Source organism: Prosopis cineraria, unplaced genomic scaffold (genome assembly GCF_029017545.1).
Source record: "Prosopis cineraria cultivar Desert tree isolate PC_DT_omini unplaced genomic scaffold, ASM2901754v1 PC12, whole genome shotgun sequence".
NCBI classification, from domain to species: domain Eukaryota; kingdom Viridiplantae; phylum Streptophyta; class Magnoliopsida; order Fabales; family Fabaceae; genus Prosopis; species Prosopis cineraria.
In genome coordinates, this window is record NW_026555343.1 from 27362262 (window position 1) to 27382678 (window position 20417).

General features: G+C 34.4%; 1 protein-coding gene across 5 annotated transcripts in view; it reads right to left on the minus strand.

Moving 5' to 3' along the window:
* Positions 1 to 20000, minus strand: part of LOC129288636 (protein transport Sec1a) — a 32616-nt gene extending 12616 nt beyond the window's left edge. For 2 of the 5 annotated variants that reach the window (XM_054925313.1, XM_054925310.1), the window contains exons 1-12: positions 19772 to 19999; positions 19177 to 19232; positions 18511 to 18592; positions 18062 to 18140; positions 14009 to 14059; positions 13795 to 13891; positions 13670 to 13702; positions 2508 to 2633; positions 1974 to 2156; positions 1775 to 1858; positions 1579 to 1677; positions 1416 to 1492 (exon numbers count right to left, since the gene is read on the minus strand). In XM_054925313.1, coding sequence (XP_054781288.1) covers positions 1416 to 1492; positions 1579 to 1677; positions 1775 to 1858; positions 1974 to 2156; positions 2508 to 2633; positions 13670 to 13702; positions 13795 to 13891; positions 14009 to 14059; positions 18062 to 18140; positions 18511 to 18592; positions 19177 to 19232; positions 19772 to 19847 — 1043 coding nt within the window. In that variant the 5' untranslated portion in view covers positions 19848 to 19999. Of the gene's footprint in view, positions 1 to 1415; positions 1493 to 1578; positions 1678 to 1774; positions 1859 to 1973; positions 2157 to 2507; positions 2634 to 13669; positions 13703 to 13794; positions 13892 to 14008; positions 14067 to 18061; positions 18141 to 18510; positions 18593 to 19176; positions 19233 to 19771 lie in introns of those variants that run through there. The other 3 variants (XM_054925312.1, XM_054925311.1, XM_054925314.1) reach the window with 3 other exon arrangements.
* Between the last annotated feature and the right edge of the window lie 417 nt (positions 20001 to 20417).

Below are 20417 nucleotides of genomic sequence, written 5' to 3' on the forward strand. Positions count from 1 at the left end.
AGCTAGCATATCATTAATGAAATATTTTTTTCAAACTCTTTGGAGATTATCCTAAGCATGGTTATTAAAAGAAATATAGAATGAGATTCTTGTTCTATATCGCCTTAATAGATTTGTTTCTCTTGTTTTCTTTTGTTATTTCAAGCACCCTAACGGTATGAATAGCTCTAATTGTTGTTAAAAAATTGGCAAGAAGACTTTCTTCCTCGTCATTCTTTCATTTATAGTCCCCATCATACAACAATAACAATAGCAACAACAAGCCTTACCCTACTAGATAGAATTGGCTACATAGATTGTACAACGCCATTATACTCTATCATTTACCAAGCTTTTAAAACTGTTGTTAACTAAAAGGCATTGGTTAACAACTTCCAAAAATATTCTCTTCAACCTTCCTCAATCACTCTTAACAGGGCTTAAATTTATCCATTCCACTCTCTTCATTGATACCTCCCGTAATCTTCTTTACACATGTCCAAATCATCTCAAATAATTTCCTACCATTTTTCCCTCAATAGATGCTGCACTCATTTTTTTTCGTATGTGCTCATTTCAAATTGTCTTTACGTGTATGGTCGTAGATCCATTTCAACATTCACATCTCTGCTACTCCAACTTGATACTCTTACTATCGTATTAAAGCCCAACATTCACTACTATATAACATGGTTGATCTTATAACAATTTGATAAAACTTCCTTTCAAGTTTATTAGGTGCGTTATGATCGCAAATAACTACTTTAACTTTTCTCCAATTAAACCACCCCGCTTGTATCAAATGCGCAATATCCCCATCAATTTTCACATCATGTTGAATAATCTCTTCCAAATATCTAAACTTATTCACTTGAGGTCTAATCTGATTATCTAATTTCACTTCCAAATTACTACTGACTGACCCCTTTTCAAAATTACAATACAAATATTCCATCTTATTCTTACTCAGATAGAAACATTTTGACTCCAATGTTCTCATCCATAACTCAAGTTTATAGTTAATCTCTTCTCTTGTCTTCACATTAAGAACTATATCATTTGCAAAAAACATGCAAATAGGGATTTTCTCTTAAATATGCTCAATCCAAATATCTAGGACTAGGTCAAACAAATATGTGACTTAAAGGTGATCCCTAATATAGTCTAATCCTTATAGGAAAATCTTTTATTTCACCACCAAACATTTTTTTACTAGTTGTTACCTCCTCGTACATGTCTTGTATAGCTCTAATATAGTCCTGATCATGTTAGTTAAAATATGAAATTACTTTTGAAGGGCTGGCAAATCATAGGCTAGGCAGAGTGAATGATGACATTGAGCTCTAAAGCATGGCAACAGTGTGGAATATGGGATAGAAAATGAATCAAACGTACAGTATATTAGAAAAGCAAAGTCAAAATAGGCCAATGCAAACCTTGCACTTTGATGGATTTGTGCAGCTTTGTTTTTTGCTACAAAGTTATCCATCTTGTCAGACAGTCTTTCACTAGCCTGGTGTTTCAAGTGGTAAGATAGCATTGACATTTTATATCAAAATGACTTGAATTTGAGATGATAATAGGGTAAAAGAGACTTACATCTGCTATATGTGCATGTCGAATCTCAAGCCACACTGAATCATGTTCTTCAAGGAGTGCCTCTTTTCTTTCAGAATCACCCCCTGTTTTGCTAGGAACCTGAAATGCAACAAATGTTATCTTGAATTTTGAAGTTGCAAATTGTAAAATTACAAACAAGAGATTCAAGGGAAAGGAAACCAAGAAAAGAAATTACCTCATATATATATTTATTTCCCTCCAGAGGCAACAAATCATGACACATTGCATCATAGGTCCATTCATGAATGATAGGAGCAATCTGTCATGCATATTCAAGACATCTTTGTCTTCCAAAATGTAGTAATTTAAAGGGGAGAATAATGGTGAGTAATAATACTCTTAATCTATTACAGAGAAGGGGAAAGAAATCTTACCTGATCAATAGATCTATCTAAAATGAGCAATTCACATGTTTCATTCTTTGGAAAGTTTGGAATACTATTTTTATATTTAGAAATTATATCCCAAACTGCATCAGCAAGCTTGGAAGGAACCAAATCCCGAGCTGTTGATCCTTCACCTTCCTTGGCCACACGATACCACACATGAGGTAACTCCTATCAACATGGAAATGGGAACAACAAATGAGATAAAAAGTATAGTAATACATTCACAAGAAATGGGAACAATATAGCATATATAAGATTAAAACTAATGATAGCTTTCAATAATAATCTTGACAAACTACTAAAGGAAGAAATACAAGAACAATCTAATCCATAGTAAGGACATATTATGTTGCATTAACATGTTCTAACTTACCTTAACTAACTTTTGACCTTCAACTATCTACCACATCATTACACTAATAACTAGCTTTGCGATAATTTCATCAATATTGCATTAAGTAGTTAATTATCAACTAGATATGAGTTAAACATACATAAAATAAGAAGCAATTAGGATACCTTCAGTGAAGCAAACACTGTAGCTATTCGAGTTGCCATAACATTCAAGCATGTGTTAAATCTTCGTGTATTGTCAATATTTCCGAAAAGTTCCTCCATTGCCATATCTTGATCAGTGGTAAAAGCCTACATCATATTGAACTCAATAGACAAATCTATTTTTTCTGAATGCAAAAATAATATATAGTCAACTTTATGCTCAAGAATAAATCTAATAATAGTAAATCTTAACAGTTATGCTCAAGAAACTAAGGATCACTATAAACTTGGGTAGGCTTCTGGCTGAGCTTATAAATATTAGCACTTTTGAACTTGTTTCACACACACACAACCTTTCATACACAAACATGCATATACATATATATGCATGTATATATAAGTATTTTATTCCATCCAAAGAAACCAAAACACAAGCACATCAATGCCTGCGCACAAACACATGTACATACACACACAAAAACACAAACGTGCACTCTTGTTAACACAAACTTATATGTATGTACCGTACACATTCAAGCACAATATATATGTTTCACAATGTTGAACATAGCCTATAGTATTCATGCTATAAGGTGAAATACTGGATCAATAGTTTAAGGTCACATATTGAGCTATTAAAATTAAAAATGTATTTATACTATGTTATGTATTTTCTCATGTATATTTGAGTTATACATGACATGGGTAAGTTTATATATTGAGCAAAATACATTGATCTCCCTTTAGTTTTGCTAAAATAAGAGAAATGCCCCCTTTATTTTCAAAACATATGCTTTAGCTAATTTTTAACACCTTTAAGAATATTCCCGTAAAGATTCTAAAATATTTAATTTTACTAATTAAAATTAAGATAAAAAATTTAAAATTATTAATTTTCCCTCATAATCTAATTGTCTACTCTCTCTCTCTCTCTCTCTCTCTCTTCAATTTAAAGATATTTAATAATTAAGTATGGTAATATTTAAATAAATATTCTAAAAATGTTATATTAAAATTAATATAATTTAAAGTAAAATAACCATAAATTATTTGACCAATTTAAAGTACATATGTTTTTAAAATATTATTTTAATCAATTGATGTATTTAAGATTTAAATAGTTATTAACTAAATAAGTTTACATAACTAAAATTTAAAAAATGACAAAAAAAGCTTAAAAATTATGCATTAAAATTATTTTTGGTAACCTAAATTATTTTTAAACAATATTTACATTAAAGAGTGGTATTTTGGTCAAGAATATATGATTTAACGAACAATTAATGATTGGTTATGTGGAAATTGAATTATGAAAAAGAGGGGTATGTGTCACATAACTTTTGATTTCAAGTAAGGTCTACATATATGTTTTTAAAAAAGAAAGGATGTTTGTAATTAAGATGTAACAGGGGAAGTCAGTGTGTATTTTGCTCTTATACGTTTCATTTAAAAGTTTGGCCCTATTTTGCAGGATCCAATATATTTTGAGACTTTCTAGACTATCTCAAGGATAAGAACATATATATTGTATCTTTATGTTGATGACAAATAACATAAACAAAAGAAGTATTGTTATATAACACCTAATGTTTCTTCTGAGCCTCTAATATGTTGAAGCCATGATCAAGTTTCGGTTTGCTTTGAACTTGGATGGCCCAAAGTGATAGAGACTCTTTGAGAAAAAATGAAATCAACTCATTGCCTAAATGGATAGAGTTTCCTGTGGGGACTATCAAGTTTGAAACTCTTCATTAAAGGTAAGTGATGAAAATGTTGACATATATAAAAATGCAAATTGCGTAGATCTATTTCTTACAAAAATCTACCAAAGGATATAACAATTATGTGTGGGGGAGTTCAATCACTTGGACAAGAAAGAAGCCGATGGCAATCTTCATCTTCTTATAACTTAGCAAAAGAAGGAAATGTGGCAGGATGTTAGAAAGGGATGAACATGTGGCATAAAGATAGAGAAGGAGGGTAACAAGGTGGTTGATGAGGAAAACTGTTTTAATCAATGATATTTGTATTAAGTCAATAATTTTCAATTATTTGCGACCATGCAATGTTGTGTCTGTGTCAATCTGCATAAGGTATATACTAGTATCATAAATAGATTTTGATACAAGTGTGTGGGAGACAGACTTGGATATATTCATGCACTTTGGATATTCTCCAACATTTGGGAGATTTCTAACTTAAGATTCTTAAAGAATATTTCTTTTGAAGATTCTATTCTATTATGATTCTTGTTGGAAATCTGAATTTATTCCATCAAATATAGGAAAATTAGGGCTAGATTGCATCAGTCTCCATTGTATTTATTATATTTATTCTATTGCATTTATTGTAAATTATCACCCTCTCAGTATAAATTTCCCTCAATTTATATGAATGAATTAAGTGAATGAGAAAATACATTCTCACTACTAAATTTTCAAATGGTATTGGAGCCATTCAGGTTTAAAAAAGTTGCCTCAGGTTTTTGGGAGTGTTTTTACATGGCTACTCCTTTGTTACACCTCTAGTTGTGCATGCACGTCATGGTAAAGGTTGTTTCAACCCTCACTACTAGCCTAAGGAAGTTCACCAAGGTCTGATCAGCACAACCCAGAAGTTGGATGGAGATTGGCAGCACATGGAGCCCACACACACCTATTGAAGATTCTGCTCCAGTAACTGTGAGGCAGTGCGTGGACCCTTTAGGCTATTTGTGGTCAAATCCATAGGATACCTGAGCCTCCGAATTAGTATTTTCCAATTATCTTGGCTTAGGTGTCTCAATCTAGTATGTTTTTTGTCTCGTTAGCTTCTCATAAGCCTTTATTATGAGCAATTTTTTGCAACCATAGAAGTGATAATGTGGGTGCTCTTAATCATTGAGACACATATGAACAAACATAAACATCGAGCATTAGTAGCAAAAAAGGGAGTTCTCTTTAGGCACTAAAGACTCGAGTGAGACTCAAAAGTATGGATTGTTAACTTAGGAGCATCTGACCATATGACCAGTTGTCAGTAACTATTTATCACTTATATCTCATGTGCTGAAAATGTTAAAGTGAAGATTGTAGATGGTTCCATGGTCCCGCTTGCTAGAAAAAGGAGTATTCGTTTCTCAAATTTTATAACCTTAGAATCTGCCCTACATAAGCCCAAACTTGACCGCAATTTACTTACAATAAGTTAGTTGACCAAGTAGTCCAGTTGTTTTCCTAAATTTCTCTTGTCACACTATGTTTCAGGATCTATTGACTAGTGATTAGTATGACAATTGGGTGTATGAAGGGTAATACTACTTTGAAGTCACTCATATGAGTAATCAACACTCACGTATTGTAAGTAACTTTACATCTTCCATATACAATACTAAATTTATGTTATGGCATAAAAGGATGGGTCACCCTAAGTTCCATTATCTTTAACGGTTACTCCCAAATTTATGCTCAAACCAAAATATGTGTGAAATCTAATGTGAGTTGTGTGAACTCGCCAAACACCATTGAACTTCTTCTCCTAGAGCTTGGTATACACCCACCAAACCTTTTCACAATCATACATAATGATGTGTGGGGGCTATCCCATGTTGCCAATCACACCAATAGTAAGTGGTTCATTAGTTTCATAGAGGACCATACTTGTCTTTATTTGGTCTATTTGATAAAGGACAAGTCTAAAGTTTCATCTGTGTTCTCTACCTTCTATGCCATGATTAAGAACCAATTCCAAGCCAACATTTAAATCTTGCATACTAACAATGGCATTGAATACTTTAACCAATGTAAGAATATGTTTCTTCTAGAACATGGCATCATCCGACAAAGTACTTGTGTGCATGCAATCCAACAAAATGGGATAGCCAAGAGGAAAAATAAAACATATATTAGAGGTGGTAAGTACCCTTATGTTTACTTGTAATGTTTCAAAATATTTCTAGTAGATTGTATTTTCATTGCAATGTATCTTATAAATAGAATGCAGAGTCATGTCTTATCTTACAAATCACCCCTGAACAAACTACACAAGGTATACCCTTCTCGTATTAAGGCCAATCTTCCATTTTGAGCCTTTGGTTATACCTCTTTTATCCACCTTCACCAAAGCCATAAACTTGAACCCCCTGCACTTAAGTGTATTTTTTTTTTTTAGAGTAATTCACTAATCTAGAAGGGTTGCAAGTGTTATGACCCTATCCCACAACATCTCTTAGTCTTAATGTTACTTTTTTTAGAATATTCCATTCTATCCCCAGTCCTCAATTTAAAGGGAGAGTATTGGTGAATTTCAAACTTGGGAAAGTGAAAGGCCAAATAGAGATTCCATTTCCAACTCACCTACATTGCTGGAACCACTTGAGCCCTATTCTCTTGAACCACTTCCAGCTCCACCATCACCAGCCCCTTCTTTTATGCTAGAAACTGAGGAAAAAAGGAAGGCAAAGGAGAGATACAAGAGAACCACAGAAGGGAGAGTAGTCTGTTTACACTCAAAAAAAAATTGAAAAATAGTGAACAATTCATATCTAAAGCAGCAAGAGAGTCAAACTAGAGGTAGCTCTTGAAGCTAAAGCACCAAGAGACTCAAAACCTAAGGGAAATCATGAACTCGCTAATCCATCCAATAAGCTAGATGATCCTGAACAAGAAAATGATTTTGCTGATCTAGATCTCCCTATTTCTCCAAGGAAACAACCTTCGCTCATGTACTCATCATCCTATAAAGAGGTTTATATCTTATAAGGCTCTTTCTCCAACATCGACAGGATAAAAATTCCTAACAATATCCATGAGGCTCTTGAAATACCAGAAATAAATAGCACCTAGGAAGAGATTAAAGCTCTAGAAAGAAACAACATCAAGGAATAAATTTATTTACCACTATGAAAGAAACTCATTGGATGCAAATGGGTCTTTAAACTAAAGTATAATGCTAATGGTACCATGGAGAAATACAAAGCTTGTCTTATTGTAGAAGGATTCACTCAAACCTATGGCATAATCTATGCTTAGAGATTTGCTCAAGGTATAAAGCTTAACACAATCAAAGTATTAGTATCATTAGTTGCAAATTTTGATTGCCCACTTCATCTACTAGACATCAAGAATGCTTTCCTCATTTTGGTAGAGGAAGTTTATATGACCCTTCCTCTCAGGTTTGAAGAAACAGGAAAAAAACAAGGTTTGCAAGTTGAGGAAATCCCTTTATGGGCTTAAGCAATCTCCTACAGCATGGCATGATAAAATTTCGAAGGAACTAAAAAAGGAGTACTATCAGCAGGGCCAATCTAATCATACATTCTTTGTTAGACACAAGGATGGAAAAAGGGCTATAGTTATTGTCTATGTAGGTGATATAGTCATAGCTAGTGATGACTTTAAGGAAATAGAGAGACTGAAGAAGATCCTAGCCTTTTAATTTGAAGTAAAAGATCTGAGCCAAATGTGTTACTTTTTGGGCATGGAAGTAGTCAAGTCAAAGAAAGGAATATGCATCTCACAAAGGAAATATGTCTTTGATCTCTTGACATAAAAGAAATATGTCATCCATCAATTTCACTTAAATTTATATGATTAATTAGTAATATGATAATGAGAGAGTAGGAAAGTTTATCAAAACATATGAGAGGAAAATGAGGGGGAAATAGGGGTCAAAGAAGGAAGATCTAGCAAATCAAGGTTATTATCCTAAGGGTCCTGATAATAGGCAGTAAGTAATCATGTTTATAGTGTGGCTCTAGGCTCAACTTAGATGCTAGAGTCACCTTTTGGTTTGCATCAATATTTTACGATGTTTTGGGAAGGGCTTAGAGAATGTTTTAGAGAAAAGTTAGACATGAGGAGAACCCTACTCTCGAACACCAGAGGGGGACTATTTTTCAGTATTGTGTTATTGTTCTTGTTATTTAAATATTTGAAAGGGAATAGGGTTTTGGTCAAAATCAATGAAAATTCATTTTGTAACACTAATTCGGTCTATTTAATTGTTAATAGTGAAACCTCAGTATTTCCCTTACTTATTGCTTGTTACTATTGAGTTTTGTAGTGGTGCGTTTAATTTTAGATCTGGGTTCCATCAATTGGTACTAGAGCAGGTTTGATCCTAAAGGACTGAGTTAAAGAGGATGGTAGAACGAGTGCAATATGCTCATCCAAATGTATAGGATTTAAAAGAAGTGGTTGGCGAGTTAACCTAAGACATAAGTATTCTTTGAGAAATGATTTAGAGGATAGACGCATAAATGCAAAAGAACATGTAGCAAAGTCACAGGTGATTGGGGAGGAACAACCTAAAAACAGGGGTGATTCAGGAGGGTATGTACGAGGCGAGAAGGATGGCGAGAGATTCAAAAATTTAGAATTACCTGTCTTTGTAGAAGAGGACCCACTTGGTTGGTTTTTTCTGTGTTGAAAGATACTTCCATATTAACTTTGTGGCTAAAGATGAGAGGTTAGATGCTGCAATGGTTTGTCTTGAGGGGAAAGCTTTAAGCTAGTATTCATGGATAGACACGAGGACTCCTTTGTGTAGCTGGATTGATTTTGAAAGAGTTATTGCACCGTTTCTACTCTACGCAACGCGGGGGGAACATGAGCTATTGTTTGTGGCTAAACAAAGAGGTTTAGTGTTAGAACATATTGAAGAGTTTGAAAGGTTATCTATGCCCTTGAGGGAAGCATCTAAAGACTGTTTAATCGGTTTTTTCCGTTCGAGATTGAAGGTTGAAATCAAAGCAAAACTGAAGTTATCAAGTGCTTTGACCCTACGAGAGGTTTTAGAGGCTACCCTTTGTGTCAATGAAAGGAATCAGCTACTGGAAGAAGACAAGGCCCCGAGGGCTTGAGTACAATGATTCTATAATAGGCCCAAAACCATCTTGGCCCAACCATTCACCCCACACATATCCCACATGGCAATACGGTCAAGGGTTCTTCAATAGCATCTTCGACAACAGAGGTGAAGTCAAGCGATGTGAAGACAACAGAGGTGAGGAAGACAAAAATGAAAGCTAACAAGACAAAAATAAGGAGCTCTTTGACATGGGGAAGTATTGTGTGAAAAGAAGGAGCATCTCGAAGACTTTCAAGTACTAAGATTTCTCGCTCGAGAGAGTTGGGACTTTGCTTCAAATGTGTTGAGAAATTTGGTCCTAACCATGCCTGCAAGAATAAACATCTACAGGTGATGTTATTGGAGATGGAGGACGAGGATGCTATAAAGGGACCCGAGTGCTCTACTGATATTGAAAAAGAAGCTGTTGAGGCTAAACAAGAAGCAACACATATGGAATTGTCATTGAATTCCATTACTAGGTTGGGGAATAACCACATGATGAAGGTGAAGGGACAACTCAGTAAGGTAGAAATTGTAATATTGGTTGATAGTGGTGCAACCCACAATTTCATAACCAAGGATATTATAAGCAGAATCAATGTTGAGACTGATGAGATCAAAGAGAACACAAGCACTGCAGGCGATAGCGTATACACTTAGAGGAAAACAACATTGCAAGGATGTTAAGCTAAAAAACCAAGGGCTTGATATGGTGCAAACTTTGTACCCATTTCATTTGAAGGGTGTTGATGTAATTCTGGGGGTGGAATGTTAAGATCATTTGGTAATGTGAAACTTAATAAGGGAAAAGTAACCATGAAGACTGGCAAGAGGGGCAACAGAGTATGTTTACTGGGGGACCCCTCACTGTTAAAAACCCAGGCTTCTTTGAAATCATTAATGCAATCTTTGAAGAAGTAGGAACAAGGGTTTCTTACTGAATATAGTAGTTTTGTGAAAACACAAGAAGAAAGCTAGGATTGGCCACCTGAAGTTAAGAAGCTACTTGACAAATTTCCTATGGTTTGCCAAGCTTTTGGGGAATTACCACCAACTCGTCCATAGGACCATGCTGTAGTGATCAAGCCAGGGGAGCAACCTCCAAATTTATGTCCCTATAGGTACCCTCACTTACAAAAGAATGAGATTGAAAACATGATAAAAGACATGCTCCAGGCTGGAATTATTCAGCGCAGTAATAGTCCTTATTCAAGCCCTATGTTGTTGTGTAGAAAGAAAGATGGAAGCTGCAAGTTTTGTGTTGATTATAGAGCATTGAATAAAATTACAGTCCTTGAAATATTTCCTATTCCAACCATTGCTGAATTGTTGGATGAATTAAAGGGGTCAACTATGTTTTCAAAGCTGGATTTGAAGTTGAGGTATCATCAAATTCGCATCAAAGCTGGAGATGAGCATAAAGCAGCCTTTTTGACTCAAGAGGGGCACTATGAGTTTAAAATAATAACTTTTGGGCTTACTAATGCCCCTTCCACCTTTCAATCCTTGATGAATGAGGTATTTCATGAGCATTTATGCTTATTTGTACTTTTTTTTGGATGACATACTTGTGCATAGCAATGATCTCACTACTCACTTGGAGCACTTAAAAAAAGTGTTAAACATCTTCAGAGAAAATCAGTTAGTTCAACAATATGTTGCAAAGTGCGATATATGTCAAAAGAATAAATACCAAGCTCTAACTCCCATAGGACTTTTACAACCTTTACCCATTCCACAAAGAATATGGGAAGACATTAGTATGGATTTTATTACCAAGCTCCCCAAATCCAAAAAGTATGACACTATACTTGTGGTGGCAGATAGGTTCACTAAGCATACTCATTTTTTGCCATTATCTCACCCTTCTACTAAAGCTGTTGCTGCATTATTTGTGAGTGAGATTGTGAAATAGCATGATTTCCCTAAAACCATAGTTTTGGATAGAGGCAGGGTATTGGTAAGCTAAATTTCGCAAGAATTATTCAAGCAAGCTGGTACCCAACTTTGTCTCCGTTCAGCTTACCATCTGGAGTGAGATGGCCAAACCAAGGTGTTAAATAGAGGGTTGGAGACCTACTTAAGATATTTTGTGAATGAGAAACCAAATCAATGGGTTTATCGTTTATCATGGGCAGAATATTGTTACAACACTTCCTATCACAGTGCAACAGGAATGACTCCATTTAAAGCACTTTATCGCAGAGATGCTCCAACATTCCTCAAGCTGCATGAAGACCATCTGTAATTGAAGAAGTCAATGAGAAGATCCTGATGCAGAACCAGATTGTTACAACTTTAAAAGAGAATCTCACAGTGGCACAAAATAAAATGAAGCAGCAAGCCAACAAGCACTGCTGAGACTTACAATTGGAGATTGGTGATACAGTATACATTAAAATCAGACCATATAGATTGAAGAGTCTAGCTCAGAGAATCAATGAGAAACTGACTCCTCATTTCTGTGGACCTTTCAACGATATTGGGAAGGCTAGAAAGGTTTCCTATTGACTTGAACTTCCTCCTACAGCTAGAATACACCCTGTTTTTCACATTTCTCAGCTTAAAAGGTCTGCAATCTGCTGCAAGCACCCCCACCATCCCACCTACTCTTTCTGATGAGTTTCAACTCTAACTAAAGCCTCAACATGTGCAAAAAATTAGAATCCTTATGAAGGGACAGCAAGAGGTACTTGTGAAGTGGAAGGATTTGCTTGAGTCTGAGAACTCTTGAGAATTGGTTGACACCATTACTGTGCAATTTTTGGATTTTTCCCTTGAGGACAAGGTGAAGATTTTAGGGGAGGATAATGATAGAGCTAGAAAGTTTATCAAAACATATAAGAGGAAAATGAGAGGGAAATAGGAGTCAAAGAGGGAAGATCCAGCAAACCAAGATTATTATCCTAAGGGTCCTGATAATGGGGAGTAAGTAATAATGCTTGTAGTGTGGTTGTAGACTCAGCTTAGATGCTAGAGTCACCTTTTGGTTTGCATTAATATTTTGCTATGTTTTGGGAAGGGCTCAGAGAATGTTTTAAAGAGAAATTAGACGTGAGGAGAGCCCTGGTCTCTCGAATACCAGAGGGGCACTATTTTTCAATATCGTGTTCTCCTTCTTGTATTTTCAGTATTTGATAAGGATTAGGATTTTGGCTAGAATCAGTGAAGGTTCATTTTGTAACACTGATTTGGTCTATTTAGTTATTAATAGTGAAACCTCAACATTTCTCTTATTTATTGCTTGTTATTGAATTCTGCAAAGGTGCATTTAATTTTAGATATAGGTTCTATCAGATAATTTGATATTTATTTATGGAAAAATACAATCATTGGTCCCTACAGCTTTATTGGTTTTTGCTTTTAGTTCCTGCAATTTGTTTTTAGCGCTTTCAGTCCTTATAGTCCCTATAATTTAAAATCATTAGGGATCTAAGAAACTAACGTCACCCAGTCTTGCTGAAACTATAATTACTGAAAACACTAAAAAAAGCTACTAGGAATAAAAGCAAAACTAGATGAGACTATAGGGATCAATAATTGTATTTTTCTGTTTATTTATTTAAGCGTACTTTCTAAAAAAAATATTTCACAATAAACCTCTAATATTTAGATAATTGTTAAACAATCCAAGGTGTTATAGCCTATGGGCTATGCCTCTATTTTGTCTCCTAAGACAATGAGCTCTTGTGTCTCTTTATTTTAGTTTACACTGCAACACCTGCATAAGATTCTCTGTAAGTGTTTCCTTATAAGGGCTTTTTCCAACATCATGTGTCATCTATGATCATAAGTTCATTAGGGGTCAAATATAAAAATTTTATCACTTGAACCTTAGATTTCCATCCTCACTGTACTGGTTTAGGTGTATGAAAACTCTAAGATGGCAATGTTACAGCAACAAGTCACAAATGGCTATTTAGAGCCAACATCATTGGAAATAATGGAATTATGGCCATCATTCTTAGTTCACCCTAAATGGTGTCTTCCAATTCTCGTTTATTGACTTATTGCTGAATCATGTATTAAATTGGCCTTGATGACTTAGCAATCTCAAGTCCCATAGAAACTCTACTAAAGGTAAAGTAAATTAATCTTCATATGTTACATAATAAAACATGCAGGTATGAGTTTATCTTGTATATTACTCGCTATTGTTTGGATTGCTTAAATTTCCCTGACAAGAAGCAGAATGAAAATTTTATAAAAGATTTTTAATTTTGAAGATTTTAGACTAGAAAGATTTAGCACCACTCTTTTAATCATTGTGTGACAAATTGTTCAACATGACATGGCAATAAATAAGCATTGCCATCAATGGAAATAAAAGGACAGATTTTGTTATTGCATACCTGGCTATCTACTGGAAAGTATTCCAAATTCATCTGCAAAATTAGACCAAAATTATCTTCAGAAAAAGGTTCTGAAGACTGTTATTTGCTTATAACATTATTGAAAGGAGAAAAGAAATACCAACCTCTTTTAATGCACCAATGCGGGGTAAGACACTTGTATCACACTTAATGTGGTTTATAAAGTCCTTGGGAACTGGTGAGCTAAAAAATATGAATGCTCTGCCAAAAGGGAAAAAAAAAGAAAAAATAAAAGAGGTAATTAAATATACTCCACAATTGGAGCTTACAAAAGATATATAACTATAAATTTGGGGAAAGCCAGAATGCTCAACATACTTCCGGTACAAGGGCTCCCTTCCAGACATGTCAGATATTAACATGATAATACTGCATGCTAAAAGAAATAAGGTCAATATGTGTGCAAGAGATTGCAAGTTGAATTTACCAAAGAAAGGAAAAAAAGAAAACAGTTCCACATAAATGAAGCTAGATAAAAAAATATATAGTAAAATCAAACAGTGCTATAAATTTGAAACTAAAATAAATATAATTTTGGGGGGAAAACATTGTCAACTATCAATGCCAATAGAAACAATACAAAAATTGGATATCTAGGATATGGTTTGCTTCAATTGAGACAATAGTGAATGCGAAAGATAGTTCTATATCTGAGATCAAAGCATTACAGTATGCAAGAACTGCAGTAAAGCACTTAATATATGCATTTCAGCTCTTTATAATCCCCTTTCAGAAATATCTTGGAAAAACAGTTCAATTATAACAGGAACTCCTAGAGATAACATAGGAAGCATTTTATAGTGCTGAGTGAGTCCCAAGCTGTAAAGGAGATAACTGCAGTTGAAAATAAAAGGGGCCTTGGCAATTTGCATATCTTCACAGAGCAAAAAAGTCCACTAGGTACAAATGGGTGTTTTCCATCAAATAAAATCCCAATTGAAGTTTAAACTGTCACCGCCTAGTTAGTTGAAAAATGGTTTATTCATATGTTTGGCATAGACTATCAAAAACCATTTCTCCCATTGTCAAATTCAATACCATCAAAATCTTATTGTCCTTAACCACTAACCATGGGCTTGAATCTTCATAAACTAAATGTCAAATATGTTTTTCCAAATGGAGATCTTGAAGAAGTCTATAGGGTTACCTCCTGAGATTCATTTATCAAATAACATAATTAAAGTTTTCAAATTGAAGAAATATTACTAAACAATCACCAAGGGCTTTGTTTGAAATGTTCACCCAAGCAAAAAAGGATTGACACTAAGATGCCAAAGGTTGGTATGAAAGCTCATTTACCTAACGCATACTTCACCTAATATAGTTTTTCTATCAATGATGCCAATCAGTACATGGAAATGTTCACAAAGGAACACAAGGAGGCTATTTATAGAGTCTGTACTTAAAAATCACACTCCACAAATATTGCATGAATCTTCTGGCTTCATTAGAAAACCAATTGAGGCTAATTGTTGAAATATAATAATTGATATATTTTGAAGAAACATCACATAGAAGAAAATCTATCCTAATTTTACATTTTATTACTTTCTGTTTTTACTTTATTTAGCAAGTGGGTTGCTTTCATCATTTCATGGATTAAATGGCAGCAAGTAGGTGTTTCCTTAAAGGGGAAAAAACATTATATTTTATGTTGTTTTTATGTTTCCTTCATGAAAAAAGAAACCTTAGCAGTAGCTTCTATAAATAGCCACCATGCAGCACATGAAAGAAAGATTTGAATGAAAATTAAAAAGGGATTTTTATCTAGTTTAACTACTTTCTCTCCCCCACCATTCTTCTCATGCCTCCTCCACCTGGTCTTATTCCTCCCTTCAATTGTTTGCCTAATCCCCCCCCCAAATCCTACATTCAGTCTCTCTTCCCCCACCATTTTTCTATTCATCTCTGTGTTCCCCTCCCCTGTTTCTATCGTTTTCCCTCATAATCCCCTCTGCTTGCATCTGTTAAAGTGTGTGCGAGTGTGTGTTACATCACTAATGCTTCCACAACCTTCTTGATTTGCAAAAGGTACTCACGGGGAAACATCAAACATTTCTCCTTACAAGTGAAAAATATTTACATTAAAACAGTGTTAGCTACACTGTTTCTATGGTGCCATCTAATTCATCTTTAGGTTCCTTCAAACTCCTGCATTTTACACCTATGGCCATGCATCAATTTCTCATCACATTTAGAGCAGACCCTCAGTTCCCTTTTCATCGCTATTTTAGCATATTTGTAACATTTTGACAAACTCTTTCCAAAAGTAAAGGAAACAGAAATGCTTATGGACTTGCTTTCACCTCCTCCTTTGTTATCTTAGTTATAGGAATGGGTCGAAGTGGTGGTAACAAGTATATTTAAAATGGGTTCATCTGCTATAATTGTTTCCAATGATACAGTCCACATAGAATATTTTCACCTGCTCATCCACTATTCATTCTTTCCCATCTATTTTCCCAAGAAATTTTGAGAACCGAATTGTGTTAATCGATATGCTGGCATCCCCATGAAATCTTGAAGAGAACTAAGCTTCAACATACAGGTTCAGCCTTCATAACACTCTTCAGGCCAATTTTGAAAGCTTTGGTGAGATCTTTCATCAATGTGACACATGAAAGCTGTAAAGAGCTCAAACAGTTCTCTAAACTCTACCACAATCTCACTCTACTTCATAAACATCAAACCACTGGTATCAGTTGGGTAGACAACCTTCAATGAACATGACAATAGCAACTAATTTCTCCTTTTTAGCAACTTTATATGGTCAAAGTATCTCTCTATGCAAAAAATCCATCTAAGTGGTTTTCTTCATAGAACAAAGGTAAATCCAACCTCTTGAACCTTGCCATGTCTCTCTCTTTAGACCCACTCCCCATCATCAGTCTTAATCACCCTATCAAACTAACTTATGGACAATCTTCAATTTAAGTGACTTGTCTACATTCTTCCCCATGTCATTATTTGTACGCCCACCTCTTGCCTCTATCCATAACTCAGCTAACAAGTCCTTTGCCATGGCCATTTTTCATCCCAATCATTGTATTTCTTGCTCAGTTCTAAAACTCTTCCCCTCAAATCCTTCTACTCTTTGTTCAATTATGGTAATTACCATTACCCAATTCAAACAGCTCTAATATTAAAAAATGGAAGCTTTCACCAATATATACTCAATAAAACTAGAAAATCTATTACTGTATAGTCTTAGGAAAGACACACACATGCAGCTGAAGAGATAAATGAGAATCAAAAGAAATAAAGGGGTAACAATGAACTGACCCATACTATGACATTATAGAAGGCCAGACAAATCTTGGGAAGAGGGTAGCATATATCTATCAAATTTATGCACATGGAAGAAAATCATAGTGTTAATCTGTTAGCTAGCTTATCTCATGACATTGACACTGATCTTTGTTCCTATGATCAACCCCCACCTTGTTGTTGGAAGTTGGTGGATGATGATAGGATACTAGGTGTTTTGTATAAACCCATGTAATTCCGTTCTTGAATGGATGATCCAGTTTCTATTTAAAAAAGAAAAAGGAACAGGAAAAAAGAAATAAAAGAGGAAAATAGGGAAAGGAAAGGAAAAAATGGAAATAGTAGTACAAGCACTCTAGCTAGTTTTCCCCCACACCCCATAGTCACCCCTATATTCATTATTGACTATGCCTCTCATCCTCTCCCTCCTCTAACAAACAAATCATCATTTTCCTCATTTCCATTAGAACTAGACTAGTTTGGCCTAATCCCCTATTCTTCCTACGTCAAACATAAATCTTAGTGATCCTAGACCCATCATCATCTAAGCATAATATTAAGATTATTGACGAAATAAAAGACTCTAGCATCATAGCCATTCTCTGGCTGATAATTGCCAATGAGATTGAAAAGGTTGAAGCTTGAGATGCAAAAGTCCAAGGCAAAATAATGTCCAGCGAGAGTAATATACGGATTACCAAGCAATGTAAAGTGTTACAGTAGGTGATGCAAAACTCTACTTTTTGAGCTGACTTCTGAGGCAAATGGGCCAAGTGGTTTCCATTAATTAAAATATGATACAATAATCATTGTTCAACTATAGATATGACTCCTTTTGAGGTAACATATGTTGTCCCTTCTCCTACTCACTTGCCTTATGTTGTTGCTGAATCATCTAATGATGTGATGGATAGGACTTTCTTGTTTTGTTACCAAAATTCTTTGATCTTATTCTTGTAAATAGCCTAATCAACCTTCTAGTAGCTGGTCTTCACTAGTATGGCTCTAAATCAAGCAAATTGGCTAATAACGTTTTGCACAATTTATACACAAATTTGACTTCAGAATAAAGAGTATAGTACTAGATGAAGAAAACAAAATTACTTCTCTTTTACTGGCTGCATGAAATAAACAACATCCATAGATGGTAATGGTTGCCTTCTCTTGAAAATGTCTTCCACCACTGCAATAAGAAGTCAAGCAGATTATCATCCCAATATTTCAACAATAACCAAAGAAAGGAACTTAAAATGAAGCCTAATGAAGAAGAAAGTTGGTACAGAAGAGTTTTCTGAGGTCAAGCAACCTAGCATGATAAAAGCACTACAGAGTATGTGGCTGCAAAATTCAATGTTGAAGCATTTGCTTCCATAAAAGCTTAAAAAAAGGTGAATTTAGCCATTTTGTGAGTGTCACTTATTCTAAGAAAGCCTGAGACATCCACCTCATTAAAATTCATTTTAGCATCATCAGCTAGACTTGATGGGTTCCTGTAGAACAACAAAAAAATTAATAATACTAATAATTAAATTATAAAAACAAAAAATTCTTACACGAAACTTCTTGGTCTGTGATATCTGCCATTTTGCATGAATGTGACATAACTTTCAATGTGACTTTATCCATTATGAGAACCTGAGAAAAATAGTTACTAACATGGATGATTATTAACTTCAATTTAGTAAGTCAACTCTATGGAATAATAAAAACCAGTTAAGTTAAAATTGCATGATTCATGACAGGTGCATGTAGAAGCAACAAATTAATGTCAAATGAGCTAGAGCCAATGCTAATAATCCAAAAATTTTCACATTAGAATTTAAACTAAAGGGATTAGTTTGCAAGTCTATTTAGCAAATCCATGACTAATGACATTTTGTCATTGAATTGAAAGGATTTGGCTCGAATTTTTTGAATATCCGTAAAATCCCCTTCACCTATGCTCCTCATTATAATATTTAAAACAATCCAAGAAACACAAGAAACATCTAAACTGCAACCATATGTCTTACATGAAAAAATAAAGCAAATATAGTTGGCTGAATTGATGCCAGCACTACAAGTTCATCAATCATCACTAGAAATGCAAAATTAAAACAAACAGCCTATGAAATCAATTAAAACAGCTTTCTTTAGCAAGAAAATATCATATTTAAGAAAAGGGAAAATTAACAAACTTCATAACAACATCGTACATTGTAACCACTTCAATTACTCACCTTCCATGATTTAGAATCTCCTGAATTTGTTGCTCCAAGCATTTCAAATAATAACCCTACATGAAGCCAAACATGTAAAATGTAATGAAACATATTCAAGAAAGAAAGTAACTAATTTTATGTTTCATGTATTTTGAGTTTTAGAAGTTAAATGCTTATGCGTAAAACAAAGAGGGAAAAGGATGGATGCTAAAAAAGTTGAAATGGTTTAGAGTCAGAGATTTGAAACACTATTTCTGTTGGTACATTTCCTGGAAACTAAGTGTCTCCTCAAGCCAGCTCTATCACCGCTCTATGGCAGTTAAATATATCCAATGTAAAAAGAATACGCGAAAAACTAGAAAGATACAATCACATTCAAAATAAATACAAACTTAAAAATTCACAGGAATACGTTCACACCAGGTTCAGATTCGTAACTCAATTATCTAAAAAACCAAATCAAACTAAATCAAACCCTCAAAAAAAAAAAAAGCCACTCTGTGTCTACATTTCCCGTATTCAAGTCCTTCTATCGACCTATATGTCCCGAGAAATAAACGTAAATGTAACAGAAAACGTAATTCGCCAAAGAACGAAAGAAAATGGCGCTTACGGTCACGGCTGATTTGGCGGAAGGGTTTATTTTCTGATGATCCTCCTTGATTTGTTTCAGAATCCGACAGCGACATTGTTGCAGCAGCTGATTGTGAAGACAGAGAGACGGAGAAAGAAAAGAATGCGTAGGAATTGCTGAGGAAATGAGGGGAATCGAAAGAGACATCCGAGAAAAGTCGTTATATGAGTGTGGGGACGTGAAATTTGGAACCCAAGTTTCGGTTACGTTTAGCGCTCTGGAATGAATGGCTTCTACGCTGTCGTTTTGTCGTCTCTGGTGGAACGACAGGGAATGAAATACACAACGGCGCTTTCGCCTAATCACTTGTATAGATTTTAGATAAAAAAATAAATAAAATGATATAATTATTAGGCTAAATTACACAAAATCTCCTGAACTTCAAAGCATATTCAAATAACTCATTTAACCTTTAAAATTTAATAATAAATTTCATTAAACTTTTAAGTTTATACAAATTATTTCTAATCTTTAATTATATATCCCTTAAAATTTATTTTTGTGTGTACTTAAGCTCCAAAATTTAATTGACGTATAGATAACCCCTAGAATTTAAATTATATGTAGATAATTTATATATAAAATTAATTATATAGAATTATTTACACAAATATAAAAGTTGGAG